The sequence below is a fragment of the Falco punctatus genome (assembly GCF_963210335.1).
Source record: "Falco punctatus genome assembly, chromosome: 3".
Lineage (NCBI taxonomy): Eukaryota > Metazoa > Chordata > Aves > Falconiformes > Falconidae > Falco > Falco punctatus.
In genome coordinates this window covers 117,208,451-117,222,917 of record NC_137582.1, presented here as the reverse complement: position 1 = coordinate 117,222,917, position 14,467 = coordinate 117,208,451, and the positions used below count along the sequence as shown (strand labels likewise).

Below are 14,467 nucleotides of genomic sequence, written 5' to 3'. Positions count from 1 at the left end.
GGAATGGTTTGCACTTTCTTCTTGTTTTTCTCAATGTGCCACCATCCTTCGGTTAGGGCAACCTTTACCATTTAAATGAGATGCCGAACAAGGTGTGTGTTGCCTTCCGACACAAGGGAGCTATTCATTCAGCCTGGGGAGGGGACCAACCCAGGCTTCTGAGGTCCCAATTCAGTGTCTGTGCCAAATTTTTGATGATGATGGGAAAGATGAGATTTTTTAGGGCAGGGAGGGAGGAAGTCTCTGGCCTGCCTGCAACATTATTTAATAAGAAAGCTGTACTATTGAGTAAGCGTTACTGTTAAGCTAGCTAATAATAAAACTGCTTAATTTGAGTAAAACTTGAGTTAGATGCTTTTTTAAGGAGAAAAAATTTGGTGAGGCAGAGTCTTTACTCAGACCTCCAAACCTCCTTTGTAATTTCAGTGTTCATTTCAAATTATATTGATGTTATAACTATAAAGTAAGGGCCAGGCTTTAAAATGAGCCATCAGTCTGTCCTCTTCAGTTTCCAAATGATTTATACACATGCCAAGCACTGCCAGCAGAAGCTGCTGGTTGACACCCTCTTGGTGACCGTGCCCTGATGCCATTTAGTGGCCTGCCATTGTCCAGCAGGATATGAAATTGCATCTGACTAATCATGGCTTTCAAGACAAATTTTAGATGCTCAGTACTCCTAATGCTGCGTTTAACGTGAGGCTGATAACTCTTTGGACCATCAGACCCATAGATACTCCGATGTGGGAATTTCCCTGCTGAAACAGTGCAACCATTCAGCTTTGACTAACGTGATAAAGTTACTCTTGACTACCACTCTGCGGTATTAGGATACTAATGGTAAACTTAAAAAAAAAAAAAAAATATATATATATATAAAATTTCAATGTAATTGCAGATGATTAGTGCAGAAGCTCCTGTGTTGTTCGCCAAGGCAGCTCAGATATTCATAACAGAATTGACTTTGCGAGCATGGATACACACAGAAGATAACAAGCGCAGGACTCTGCAGGTAACGGAGCTGCTCCTACCTACCCTTCAGCTGCTTCGCAAACTGTTTCCAACTCCTTGTTTCCATAATATGAGGCATGTTTTGTAGACAGTAACTTAGTACCCGTGTTTATCACTACAAACCCCTGTACAAAGCACAGCAGGCAGTGTAACTGTGCAACTGAAATGCTTTTTTGTCTTAATTTGTTTTTAAAAGAAGAACCAAACAACAACAAAGCCCAAAAAATCAAAGCTGCAGCTTTCAACTAATTGTAACCTGCTGCAACGGCTCAGGATAGCTGTAGCTGTTGGGCTTCTAGCTGATTTGTTTTTCAGTAGTAGTTCTAATGTAAGCTTGTAGATGTTAGTTTGTGTCAATTTATGTGTAGAGATGAAAACAAAAATACCCTCCTCCAGAACAGATTACTGTTTCTTCTGTTCAGGAATAGTAATTTTTTAGTGGTTCAAGAGGAAACTGTAACTCTTTAGGGTCTTTTATGGGAGGGAATAAGACAAAAGGCATTCACTTTTAGTCTTTTATGTTGACCAGAACTACCTGAGACTATAATAACCACCAGTTCAGGCCCTCGGATCAGAGGTGAGAGATTGTGATATTTAAGACCGTGTCAGCTCTCCTGTTCCGTGGTGCAGAGATTGCTGTAGCAGCAAGGAGACATGTCTGACCTCAGTCCAAAGCTGCCCTATTGAGTGGGCATCCAGCCACTCGGTCCCCACTAAATTGCACGAATGCTATTCCCTTAACCCCGGGTTCAGTGCAGTTACTGAGAGAAGGGTGTATCTGATGCACATTCAATGAACAAGATGCTTCTGCAGTACAAGTGACAGCTCAGGCACGTCCTGTTAACAGTTTTCAAGCTTGGATGGATCCGTTTATTTCAGGATCACACTTAAATCCTGATCCTAATGTGTAAGACCTTGATGTCACTCGGGTTTTCTTTCTGACTGCCTTGCCTTCCACCACAGCTGCCATCCTGGAACAGCTGCTCTCCGCATGGGCAGTGCAGCTGGAGAAATGCAGTCTGTGCGTAGCGAGTATTTGGGATGAAAATTTCGACTGGAGCGGTCTGACTTAGGGAAGTTTATTCCTGAGGAAATTGGATTGAACCCAATCTTCAGCATGAAGAATGAAATATGAGATACATCTGCTCAGTAAAAGTTTTCTTCCTGCTGAAGATACTTTTATAATACAGGCTGCCTGCAGAACAAAAGAAATGTCTCTCATGCTTTCTACGTGATTGTTGTTTGGCCATTAAATGCCAGGACAGCACAAGGTTTAGAAATGTCAACTAGCTTGAAATAAGAGAGCTGATAGTCTTTTAAATTTTACCTACTCATTAGGCAGTGTAGGCATCTTTGTCTGAAATCTTGTTCATGTATATATATAAGCTTTACAAATTTATTTTCAGCTAATGAGAATGAGACATTTAATAGCTTCTTGATGAGCCCTGCTTTTTAAGATGGCTTGCAAGAATTTAAAAATGACAGAGTACTTCCCCCCCCCCCTTTTTTTATTAAGAAATTCAACTTTTTTATCTTGGGGGTTGATTCGCATCTTAAGCAAATACATTTAAGTGATGACTTATTGCTGGGTAACTGTTTGTTCAGGTCTTTAATGCTTTGACCTAATGCTATCCTTTAGATTTCTTTTTCAGGCAAGGTATAAAAGTAAAGTCACAAGCTGTAACTTACCTTGCCAGTTTTCCATAGAAGCTCGTTGGCTCTTGCACATCCTTTTTCTGATACACGTTTGGCCAGTTTGCTGAGTATATGTTTTAATCTTCATGCTTTCTTTTAACCATTTTGCCCTTCCACATGCTGAAGCTTGTTCTCTCAACACCTCTTGGGATTCCCCTGCCCTGTATAAGATCCTGTGATACTTTATTTTTTTTTCTTTTTATTTTTTTTTAATCCCATCCCCAACTCAATGGATTCTGCATATGTGTTGCTACTAATACATGGAGCACTCATCGTGGTCTTTCTGCCAAGTTTCTTTTCAGATATCTTTGGGATTTTTAAATTATTTTGGGATAAATTCCCTGTTTTAACGTGCTAAAAGGCTTATGGTCGTTGTCGTGAGCCCTCTGTAGTGAATTTACAGCAGCGCTGTTGTGGAGAGCCTGATTAGGCCTGGTGGGTGAGTCGATGAGCGTAAAAGCCTGAGTTTGATAAGCACCTTCTTACTGCACATCTCGAAGGCCGCGCGCAGCACAGGACAGTGTTGGGACTGAAACGGAAGGGTTTGCCACCACCTGGCTTGACCGCTTGGGATCTGGAGAAGACACCCTCCCTGGACTCGATTAAAAAGCTCTAACTTCATTTATCCAGTGACAAAACAGACTTCTGAAGAATGGTTTTCTCTCTTTGTTGTTATAGAGGAATGACATTGCCATGGCAATTACAAAGTTTGATCAATTTGATTTTCTTATCGATATTGTTCCAAGAGATGAACTGAAACCTCCAAAGCGGCAGGTGAGACACAAAAATGATTGCCTTGTTGTCTGTCCTTTCCTGGGTGTGATTTCAGTCTCTTAATTAAAAGGGAGTTGATAAAGGAATACTGAATCAGATTTAAACATGAGGTTTGTGCCTCTCTCCTTGACATATTTGTTTACGGTAGTTTTCAGGTTCATCATTCTTAATCATTTTATGGAAATAGAGCTTGAGTGGAAGTTTACAGAAGACTGACTTGGGGTTTTACTTAAATGACAAAAACTACTAACTAGTTCTGATGCCAGATGTTGCCAGTGTTAAAAAAATGTGGGAGTGTGCTGAGTCCTCATCCTTTGGCTTGTAAAGGGAGAAACAGGCTTCTTCGCCTAAAGTACCACCTCCTGCATCCTTTGGGGCAGTCGTTGCTACTGTAAACATCCTTGACTGGAAGCTGTAAGGTGTTGGAAGGAGCTTTCAGTCGGATGTTTACAGCAGCAGGCTGCTGCTGTCATCTGAGTGTAAGATCTCTGAAACTTAGGGGCCCTTGTGTTTTACAAAGCCCTTGTTTCCCTCCAGGTTTGAGGCGATGCTGAAAATGCAGTGAGGTGGGGTTGAAGCTCAATCTTGCCGCTTCAAATGTACAAAGAAACAGCTCCTGGTAGATGTAATTCATCTCCTTCTCCTGAAAGCTTGGTGTTCTGCTCCTGAAAGTTCACCAGTTCAGTTATTACACGTCTCTCTTCGTTGCAAGTTGTCTGATTAGATGGTTGGGCTAGCGTCAGTACACCTCTCCTAGGGAATGGCTCCGTCTGGACAGTGCTGCACCTTGTTCAGCAACTCCTGGAATCGCTGCCCAGCACTCAACTGGAGCAATTTCTTCTGAACAGTAAATGCAAAAATTCAAAAAAATGTTCTAATAATTCCTTCAACTGGCTTTCTGATCCTGTTGAAGGTTTGCAATGTAGTTAGCCTTTGAAAAAAACCCAAGGTTAAAATAGCTTCTCTAGCGAGTGCTACTGGAGAGGCTGGCGTGCTGTAAAACATCTTTCTGGCAAATGCTTTACTTGGAATTTTTTCTTTGATGTGTTTTTTTGTATTCCAATATAAATTCTGGATAACATGCAAAAAGATACCTGCTCTGAGTGTAGAGACCAGCGTTTCCACTGGGGACTTGGATTTTGGGAGTTGCTGGTTTACTTCTTGTCATGAAGTCCTTGGGCTACTGAAGTGATGGCCAAAGGGAGGAAACTTCACCCTTCATGATGATGTCCTGAGTTGAGTTTAACCTCGTGTTCTGATTTCCAGAAGCAGCGTGACTCTGGTAAATGAGGAGAATACCTTTCTGTGCCACAATATGTGCAGGAGAGTCCGTTCCGCTGCCGCAGTCAGCTGCGGTTATAATTAGTAGCATCCCAAGGCTTCATTACATGTGTGCTGGCAACTCTTGTCTTCTGTACACATAGCGAGCATCACACGTAGGAGCATGGCACAGCTCCTTCACCGAGCTCCCCGTTTTATCCCTGCGGCAGTGCGGCAGAGGCAATTTATCCAAAGATCGTTAGTTGGGTATTAAAGAAAAAGACAAAGTCGCAGCCTGCACAGCCGGTCTCGGTGCTTTGCTTAACTGGGGGAAAGAAAACCCACGTTCAGTTTATTCAGCTGAGTAAGCTGGCTGCAGCCTGGAGTAACACAGGTTAATTCTGGCATTGCAAACTCAGTTCTTTCTCCTTTAGGTGCCTCATTCAGTTATTCTACTCTGTAGTCCTATTTTTAGTAGTACTCCATGTTTGGGAGGGAGAACATTGCCCGTATCTTTTCCTTGCCGGAGACTTTTGTTTCGCATCAGAATGTTCTGATTACAGAACATTCAAGTTCTATAATCAAATGAACACCCAAAGGGTTTTAGTAGCGTGTTAGAAGCGTATAGGTTGCCAGATTAACGTGTCGTGATGATAGATCGCACCAGAGCTGTGTCTTTTGCATTGCACAGCATCAGCAGTGGAACCCTGTTGGGGTTTGGTTTGAAACAGGCTTTAGAGATCTGTCTCACGCTGGTACATCCGCTGCCTGTGAAAACTGCTGAATCACTAGAAATAACTTCTCAGGGCAAGAGAAGTTTAATGGAGAAAGAGCTGCGCGGTACAAATGCAGGTTAGGACTCTGCAGGGGAAAATACAACGGTGTTGAAAAGCGGCTGCCTACGGGCTGACAGCCCGCGCTTTTTGGCCTGGGTTACAATCTGTGTTTTATCTCTACCACAGAAAAGACTGTTTGACAAGTTAGCGTTCATTCCGTGGAAGAGCTGGGAACGAAACTATGACTGTTATGTTGCTCTGGTAACTAATGCCATGGCTTGAAAATAAAAGATGGCAAGTGATGTGGTATAACATCGTTCAAGCAGATTTGGATTTAAAACCATTTTTGCCTGTAGCGAATGCAACTTAACCTGGAACAGATACTTACAGAAGTACTCAGTTGCCTTAATTGTTTCAGGATTCAGCTAGGATTTGAGGCTTGGAATGCTCTAGAAATAATGTATCTGAAGATGGGGCTTTATAGCAACAGCCACAGCTCTTCTATGCATGCAGTTTTGTGGTTGACAGGAGCCATGCCCTGTTGAATATATATTTTAAATTTGTTATTAATCCTGCCCCCAAAGGATTTGATGAAGTGAGTGGGAATAATCAGTGAACTACCATATGTAGGCAGTATTTGAAGTGTTTGATTGCAGTGGTTTGCAGTACCGTGGGATAGTGCTGATGTTTGCTCTGAGAGCCAGGCTTAGAAGTTGCTTCTTGATTACAGCCAACTGTGAACAGCTTAATCTTTGGGGGGGCAATTTTCTGGTAGGCTATTGAGGAACCTCCCAATAGTAAGCCTCTTCCTTAGCTGCTGTCCGTCCGAGAGACTAGCATCTAAGCGAACGGGCTCATTTACTCAAACCTGATGCTCATCTAGACAGCATATGTTGATCTCGTTTAATGTGAATTCTTCTTTTCCTATCCAGTTGGATATACTGAAGGTAATCTGTGAGCAAGTCACATTTAATGCAGGGGAGTCAAGCAGACAGACTCATGTAAGTGAGAATCTACCATGTTGTAGCACGTGTAAACATCCTACACTCTCAGCTGTGAACTCGAGGTGGCTGGGAGAGGATTGTTTACGCCTTCTGCCATGGAGTGAACGTCTGGTGAGCTGCGTCTTCCATACAGTGCAAGATCCAGCTGCTCCTCTAGAGAACTGGGGAATTTTGATTCTTGAGCGTTAACGGCTTGCCACTTAACATAATCTCATAAAATCTACTTCTTTGTCTAAAATATCGTTAATCATAAGGGGCTTTTCTCTCCTAAAGACTTGCTTAGATAAAAGAGAACAGCAGTGTTACAGCCTGTGCTTCTGACAGTGAGCTAGAGCAGAGCCTTTTGTTTCTTCACGCTGTAGAGTTATTCCTGCTACCAGCAGAATCAGGCTGTTAAGCCATGACACAAGATGAAATTGTTACCGTTCTGGAAAAGCTGGATTTAGAGAAATAAATAAAGGCATGACAGTATGCGTCAAATCCGTGACTGTTATTCCCAGGGGTTTAACATTGGAGCTAGACTGAGATTCATTTTGGGCACCTGGGCCACGGAGAGGGTTTTGTTGACAGATGAGACTTTGTAAGTCTTCCTGGTGCATTTGCAATTCACTCCGTGTTAAGATAACAGGCGAGGATGGAATTTACTGACGAGGAGTTGCATAGATTTCACCTATGGGAATTTTATCCATGTGCTTCTCATAATGCAATGGGTGACTACATTATTATACATAAGGTATTAGAAATGGTTTTGATTTCCATATAGCTGCATAAATGAGGAAACTCTTTTTGATTTATCATTTCAGGTTTACTTAGTTAATACCTCATTTGTAACAGTTTAAAGATCCTTTCCCATGGAGCATGCTTATGGGGGGGATGTTGATCTGTTCCCTCCCCGTTTACCTGTCTCTTACCTGTGCTGCAGGAGGAGGTGCGTCAGGCTGTGACCCCAGCGGAGCCCGTCCAGTATTATTTCACGCTGGCTCAGCAGCCTGCTGCAGTGCAGGTTCAGGGCCAACAGCAAGGCCAACAGACCACCACGTCTACAACTACCATCCAGCCAGGACAGATCATCATCGCCCAGCCTCAGCAAGGGCAGGTGAGGGATGAGCAGCGTTGGTTTTGCAGTTCAGTGGAGCCAGTGAAACCCTCTGCTTGCCCCGTATATTGTGACATCCTGTTCTCACTGCTCAGAACAGTCTATAACAATATAGAAAAGTGTTTTCTGGTCACGACCAGGTGTTCAGATGCCTTAGTAACAAGGGTTACCTAGGTCCTGGGTTCCCTTCGTGGTGGTTTAAGCATCAGCAAGTAACAGTGGGTCTGGGAAGCAGTCTCTGTCTATTACAGTGTCTGTGTCTTGTGGCTGTTTCCCCTGTGTTCAGTCCTTGCTTTGTCCTTATCCCCGTTTTGATTGCAGACCACCCCTGTGACGATGCAGGTTGGAGAAGGCCAGCAGGTCCAGATAGTGCAGGCTCAGCCGCAAGGACAGACCCAGCAGGCTCAGAGTGGAACTGGGCAGACCATGCAAGTCATGCAGCAGATCATCACCAATACAGGAGAAATCCAGCAAATACCGGTAAGATTTTGCCAGTAGAAATGTGCAACAGTCTTGTGAGCAAACTCTCCGCTGGTGTTCTGGCATGAGACTGTATATGTATGCTTTTTTAACTGTAAGAGGAGGTTTTGGATTGAGTGGTGTGTTTTGTGCACTTAGAGAGAAAAACTAACCAGGTGTGACACAAAGTGGGAAATAAATCTAACCCATCTAGTGCAGATTGATTGCCCACCCCCAACACTTTCCCCTGAGTGAAAGACTTAGGAAGCAATAAATAAAATATTTCCTGGATAAACCTTAGTTCTTTACTTCAGCATGGTTTCAATAAAGCATAATTAACTTCTTTTGCCTTTACTTGGTTCTGCCTCTGCAATCTGAAGTCATGACCTGGCAGTCTGAGTGGGAAAGGTGCCATCACTTTCATGTTATAAGAAGTATTTCTGCAAAATACTTCGAGCTTGTTGGAGGAATGATTTTGCAGAACCAGAAAATAATCTTCTCGCTTTCACGTCAGTGTAGACCTGCTGTGGCCTTAAGAATGGGATTTTGAGTACCCAGCATCAGCAGTAACATTCTGGCACGTGTCCTAGGTAAACATGTGGGGCAAAAAAATGTCACGGTTTCCCACCCTCCCCCCCCCCGACTCTGTGACTTAGGATCACAACAAAGTTGGGTCTTTTGGTTCCCATCTGGAAAATTTCACACCTCTTAAAGAAAAGAAAAAGAATCTGTCTGTCCAGTTCTGTGTACTTAACCAGCAACCCAAAGGTCAGACCAAGTGACCAAGACAAGTATTTCACTTTGTCTTTGATTTCAGTTATTAAGAACTGCACCCACAGCTGTGGCAAAACTGATCTTTCACACAAGTTTCACTTTTCAAGATTTGCTAAGTTTCCCCCCTGTACCTCTGGCAAATGTTCATGCTTTGACTCAGCATCTTGAGAAAGGTTTGAATTGTGGGTGCTGCCAGATTTTTCCAACTCGCTTCCAAATTCTTTTCATCTCTTAAGTCTTCAGCTGCTTCCTAACTGCTTGGCTTAAGGTGTTGGTCAGAAAGGAAGTTAATTGCTTGCCAGATATGGTGGTCTACTACAAACAAACTTTTTTCTTCTGTGCATTCTCCAGTACCTTTCTTTTACTTTTTTTTTTTCTTTTCTTCTGCCTTTCATTATGAAAGTCTCTGCAAGATACTTGTTCTTCAAAGCATTTTGGAAGGAGATCTCCACCTCCAGCCTCAGTGAATCCATTGCAACAGTACTGAATGTTGCAGCATCCTCCTTTGGCGCAGCAATAAAAGAACAGCTCAGACTTGTTTTCCAGTTGTCTCCAGTGAGTGCTGTAACTCCCTACAAGGAGGGGGCTTGGAGATTTGCTAGGAGAAAGAATTCTTTATCAAGTAGCTGTGAGGAGGCCATAACCTTCTGCAGAAAGGGACTGTTCACGTAGGTGGATCCTGTTGCAAGTGGTCTCGTGTTCTAGGAATGTGAGACTGGAGACTTTTTAATTAGCATCTGGTTTTCGCCAAGCATATGCTTCTACCTTCCTCTTGCCTGGGAGCATCTAAGAACAGGTAGTTGTGACTGGTCCTCAGAAACTTCTTGTGCTGCAGATGTGAGATGGAAACTGCCAAGTGCCAGAGTGACATCTTTAGCTTTTGGGAGCGCTTGAGTCTCTAATAATTGTAAGACCACAAAACAGAGCAACTTAGGAGCAGTGCTTTAATGAAATACTCACAACTTGCACTTCTCTACCTAGCAGAGATACCGTTCTGACTGTAATTAAGTGGATTCTTAATCACAGCATGCTGAAGAGTCACAGTTTGTGCTGAAGGAAGCATCTTTCCCCTTGCTCATTTTCAGCAAGCAAAGTAAAATAGAACATGGAGCCATGCTCTTGCTGCGAGAGCTTTTTAGTGCTGTAACCTGGAAAGCACTTTTTGGTTTCACAGAATTGCAGTCCTTTGTCGTCTTCAGTGCTGTTGTCCGTTCTGCTCTTCTTTCTGCTGTGCTTTTCTTATTTTTCACCTTGAGTTTCTTTTTTCTCTTGGTATGGTTAGTGCTGTCTTCTGGTAGTTCCTTTTCACTCTGGTATTTGGTAGGGTTCAGCAAGAAATCTTTCATAACACAAATGTGACAGTTGGAAACACTCTCATGAAACTGGTAGTGCCTCTGGCGATTGCAGGAGTGTTGAAAAAATCTTGCTAATGTGGTCTGCTGGTTTTCCACGTGCTCCTGATACTGCGTGTACTTCTCTGCGATGATTTACCATTTGCTCTAGGACCTGTGGAAAGCCGACTTACATTTTTATAAATGGAGAAAAATTGGAAGCATATTAATGCAATTAAATGGTAATCACTCATTTGCCCACATTAATTCCGTGTTAAATTTAATCTGTGTCTTAGCTGGACTTCATTAGGCAGGTTCTTTGGAGCTTACTCTCGTTTCTGGAAGACCGCTCTTTGTAAATCGCTTTGGCCTATTCAGTTAGTAGTGTAGTTGCAATCTAAGCAGGCAGCCCCCAGCATGGAAAACGTGATCTGTCGGCAGATCTCGGTGCAGAAACAAATTCTTTATTGAAATGTTTATGCTCATGTGGAGTTTATTTGCTCTTGAAATAATATTGGAGCTTATAGACACAGCTGGTGAAGTCAGCAGCATTTGTGTAGATGCCAAAACTATGGTCTAGGCACTTGAACCTTTGTCAGCGAGCAGTTTTTAAAGTGTTTTCTATGTCCTTCTTTCCCCTTTCGAAAAAGAAGAAAACTCAAACGTTTTTTGTATATAATTAACCTTAAGACGGTGAATCTAAATGTTCTAAAGTTAAATAACACATAATGGAAAAAATTCAGCAGTAGTATCAATTGTACTGTGACCTTTTTATTGCTTCTGGGGTGTGTATTAGCAGTATTAGCTGTTTGCATCGCAGGTTACGATGATGACGTTGTCTTCATATCCCACACCCCCAAGCATCTAACCTTGCAAGCTCAAGGCTGTACAAAATAAATTTACATTTCAATGTTATACACAGAAGTATTGACCTTTTATTTATATAAATTTACTTATTTATATAAATATAATTATATTTAATTACTGGCCTTTGCCAAGTGGGGGTTGACATATATTGGCAGAGAGTTGCACTGTAAGCCTCCAAATATATCCTTGGGTTTTGCCATCTCTGCCGGCTTTATTTATGTGAAAATTTCCCATATATTCTTTAATATTTTTTTGGCACGCTCTAATGGCAGTGTCGTTACGTGCGGCTAGCTCGTAACAATTTTCTTTATGTGAAATGATAGATCAAAGTAGTAACTTGATGCTTGTAACCAAACAGAAAAATAAGCGTTCTCAAAGCTCTCTGAAATTTAGCAATTAATACGCTTTAGCTACTAACTGACCACTCCCGTTCTGGAGAAAGGAGTAATGTTGTGCTTCCTCGGGGTTTTACTTCAAGAACCTACAGGAGTTCTGTGGACTTCATTCTTGCTTTGGCAGGGTCTGTGGTAGTTACTCATCTAAACTGTGAATCAACTGAAGCTTCCCGGTGTCATCTATTACTCCGGCTTCGGTTATGGAAATAAAGAAGGCAAGTTTGTGTGTTTCAGGTTACACAGTTACCTGTTTAATTTTCTTTCCCTGCCCCCTCCACTTGTCTCCAGGTTCAGTTGAATGCTGGCCAGCTGCAGTATATCCGCTTAGCCCAACCTGTGTCAGGCACCCAGGTAGTCCAGGGGCAGATCCAGACGCTTGCAACCAATGCACAGCAGGTATGCACTATAACAGCAGGGCCGACATGAACCGGTAAAGTGTTGTTCCCTAGCTCCTGAAACTGCAAATTCCAGTCGAATTTACCAACTCTTGGGCTAGGATTCCTGCATTTCTTTTCTTCCTGTTACTTTCATCGGAATAATAAAGCAAGGAGCATAGCGGAAGCCTCCTTTACCTATACATGAAAGGTGCATGCATATATGTACGCGTGTGTGTGTGTGTCACTGTATAAAGCTCACGCTGCTTCTGAGCTGATTGCAGGTAAAACTTCAGTTCATCAACCTTCTCTTTACTTCTGCTCCTTCTGGCTGGGTGAGGGAGGAGCAGCCGTGCAACCTCTCAGGAAAGCTATTGCAGAGGTGAAACATCAAGACCAGCGTTGCTGCCAGCAGGTTGTCTCATGTTCTTGTTGAGACTGGTCGCTAAGGGATTCTTCTCTGCCTTCAGAGGATAGGAAGGCTGCTGCTTTTCTGTGATCCTGGAGGCCGCCTTCTCCTCGTGAAAAGTCAGAGAGGACAGGCTTGTGTTTGGTTTGGAACAACTGAATCCCATGTCCTTTGTTCTTGACTCGCGGTTAGCACCAGCATGGCTGCGGGCTGGCGGCATAAGCCACGTCTTACCACGTGGTGGGATAATGAAGCTTGAAAGAGTCTAAAAGCTCTTGAAAGGCAGCAGCAGAATGTTGTTAGTGGGGTTCTGACCCTCTGTGAAGTGCTGGCAGTGACCATCCTTCTCTTATCCTTCTAGATAACGCAGACAGAAGTCCAGCAAGGGCAGCAGCAGTTCAGCCAGTTCACAGACGGGCAGGTAAGAACTTGGGGTTCGGTGGTGCTACGTCCCCTTGAAGTCAAGGACTGGAAGGACTGGCCTTGAAGGCTGCGTGTTCTGGCAAATTGGCTTCTCACAATAAAGCCCCCTCTTCTGCTAGCAAACCCGGGAGCAGAACAGGTGAATGCTGTGCCAATCTTAATTCAGGTGGATTCTTTGTGTTCTGCTGCCTTTGCTCCAAATTAATCCAGTCCCCTGCACTCTGCACTCCCTGTTGAGGAATAAAGGTCTTAACATCTCGTTATTGATGGTTGTGTAAGTAGCCTGAGCTCCATCTGGGCATCAGAAACCCGTAACTTTGTTAGGATTTACAGCAAATGTCCAGAGGCAATCTGTGGTCTGGGTGGTTTTTTGGGCGGGGGGGTAGACATGACAGATTTTACTCTGACCTGCGAGTTGCTGTTAATGCTGCCACTGAACTTCTGGGTTAATGCACAGCGTTGCGCTCAGAGGGAGCTGTTGCCGGCTGCAATGAGAACTGACAGTTGTTTCTTTCCCCTGTCTCTGCCAGCAACTTTATCAGATCCAGCAAGTGACCATGCCTGCAGGCCAGGACATCACCCAGCCCATGTTCATTCAGTCCACCAACCAAACCTCAGATGGCCAAGCCACACAAGTGACAGGAGACTGAACAGGGACGTTGTAGCGAGTCTTCCCTCTGCGTGGAAGCGAACACGTACCAGCTTGACGCTTGCCATACCAACCTGGTCTGATGAATACATCTGCTTCTGTGTATCTGTACTTGATATTAAGCCTATAGTAGGCTGCAATCTCTGGTGCACTATACACCTTCCTCTGGTGGGTATGAGAGAATATCCAACAGACACTGACAAGAATGCAATATTTTTATTTTTATTTTTAGAAATCAAGATTTCAGTATATTCAGCTGCCTGTTCAGACCCATAAAGCTGAAAGAGAACTAATCAAAAGGAATTTGTAGCATCTCATTGAACAACGTGTAAAGTATTTTTACCTAGTACAATTATTGAAGGGTGCTGCATCTGGTTTGTTGTAAGAGCTTTATTCCTGGTATTCTGTTTGTAATTTTTCCTCTGAATAGAGCTAGATTCAGTCCTCCCATCTCAGTGGTTTGTTAGGTAGGGGTGTATGGGGGGCATGTGTGTGTTAGATTTTCCTCTCCTGCCTCCTTTTTTGGTAAGCATTGGCTGTATGCAGCTTGAGGGCAGGGAGTAGGGGAGGAGTAATTAAAGTGAAAACAAAAAAAACATTCCTTGTATCATGACTGTATTTTCTAAGGGCAAAAGATTCTTTAATTTGGCCTGGTTTATTCCAGAAACACTAATGGAAGTCTGGACAAAACCCAGCCCTGCTGTTAACTGTTGTACTAGCTTCAGGCAATGCATGTAATATAAGCTTCATAAAGTGAAATAAATTTCCTTTTTAAGATAATGTGTGTGCTTTCTTTGAGATCCAGTGCCTGGTGTCAACCTGCCAAGCAAGGAGCGTCCTGAATCCCTGGAGAATAGTACACCTGAAGTAGTGAAACTAGCGCCAGGGTGTAAGGGTGGCCTGGAGAAGGGGGTGGACAAGGGTCAGGTGACACGAGTGGTTAAGATGTCCTACCGGGATTAATTCCACAGAGCACAGCCCTTCAGCGGTGGGTACCTGTACAGTGGGTACCTGCAGCTTCCACGTGATGTCCAGCTGAATCGGCCAGGAGGAGTTTGGGGCAGGTTTGAGCGAACTCCAGAGGTCAGGTTTAATGCAACACGCCGCAGGGATCCTGGCAGCGTTAAGCCCAGTTTAGGGCTTAGCTAAAAGTGGGGTGCAAGTTTGTAA

At 43.4% G+C, this 14,467-nt stretch overlaps 1 protein-coding gene across 7 annotated transcripts in view; it reads left to right on the top strand.

Annotated features, from left to right (window-relative positions):
- NFYC (nuclear transcription factor Y subunit gamma) overlaps positions 1-14,077 on the top strand; it is a 37,197-nt gene extending 23,120 nt beyond the window's left edge. For 6 of the 7 annotated variants that reach the window (XM_080379392.1, XM_080379394.1, XM_080379393.1 and 3 more), the window contains 7 exons: positions 899-1,012; positions 3,385-3,480; positions 7,443-7,616; positions 7,938-8,096; positions 11,731-11,838; positions 12,587-12,646; positions 13,179-14,077. In XM_080379392.1, coding sequence (XP_080235518.1) covers positions 899-1,012; positions 3,385-3,480; positions 7,443-7,616; positions 7,938-8,096; positions 11,731-11,838; positions 12,587-12,646; positions 13,179-13,298 — 831 coding nt within the window. In that variant the 3' untranslated portion in view covers positions 13,299-14,077. The remainder of the gene's footprint in view (positions 1-898; positions 1,013-3,384; positions 3,481-7,442; positions 7,617-7,937; positions 8,097-11,730; positions 11,839-12,586; positions 12,647-13,178) is intronic. The other variant, XM_080379398.1, reaches the window with a different exon arrangement.
- Positions 14,078-14,467: the final 390 nt, after the last annotated feature.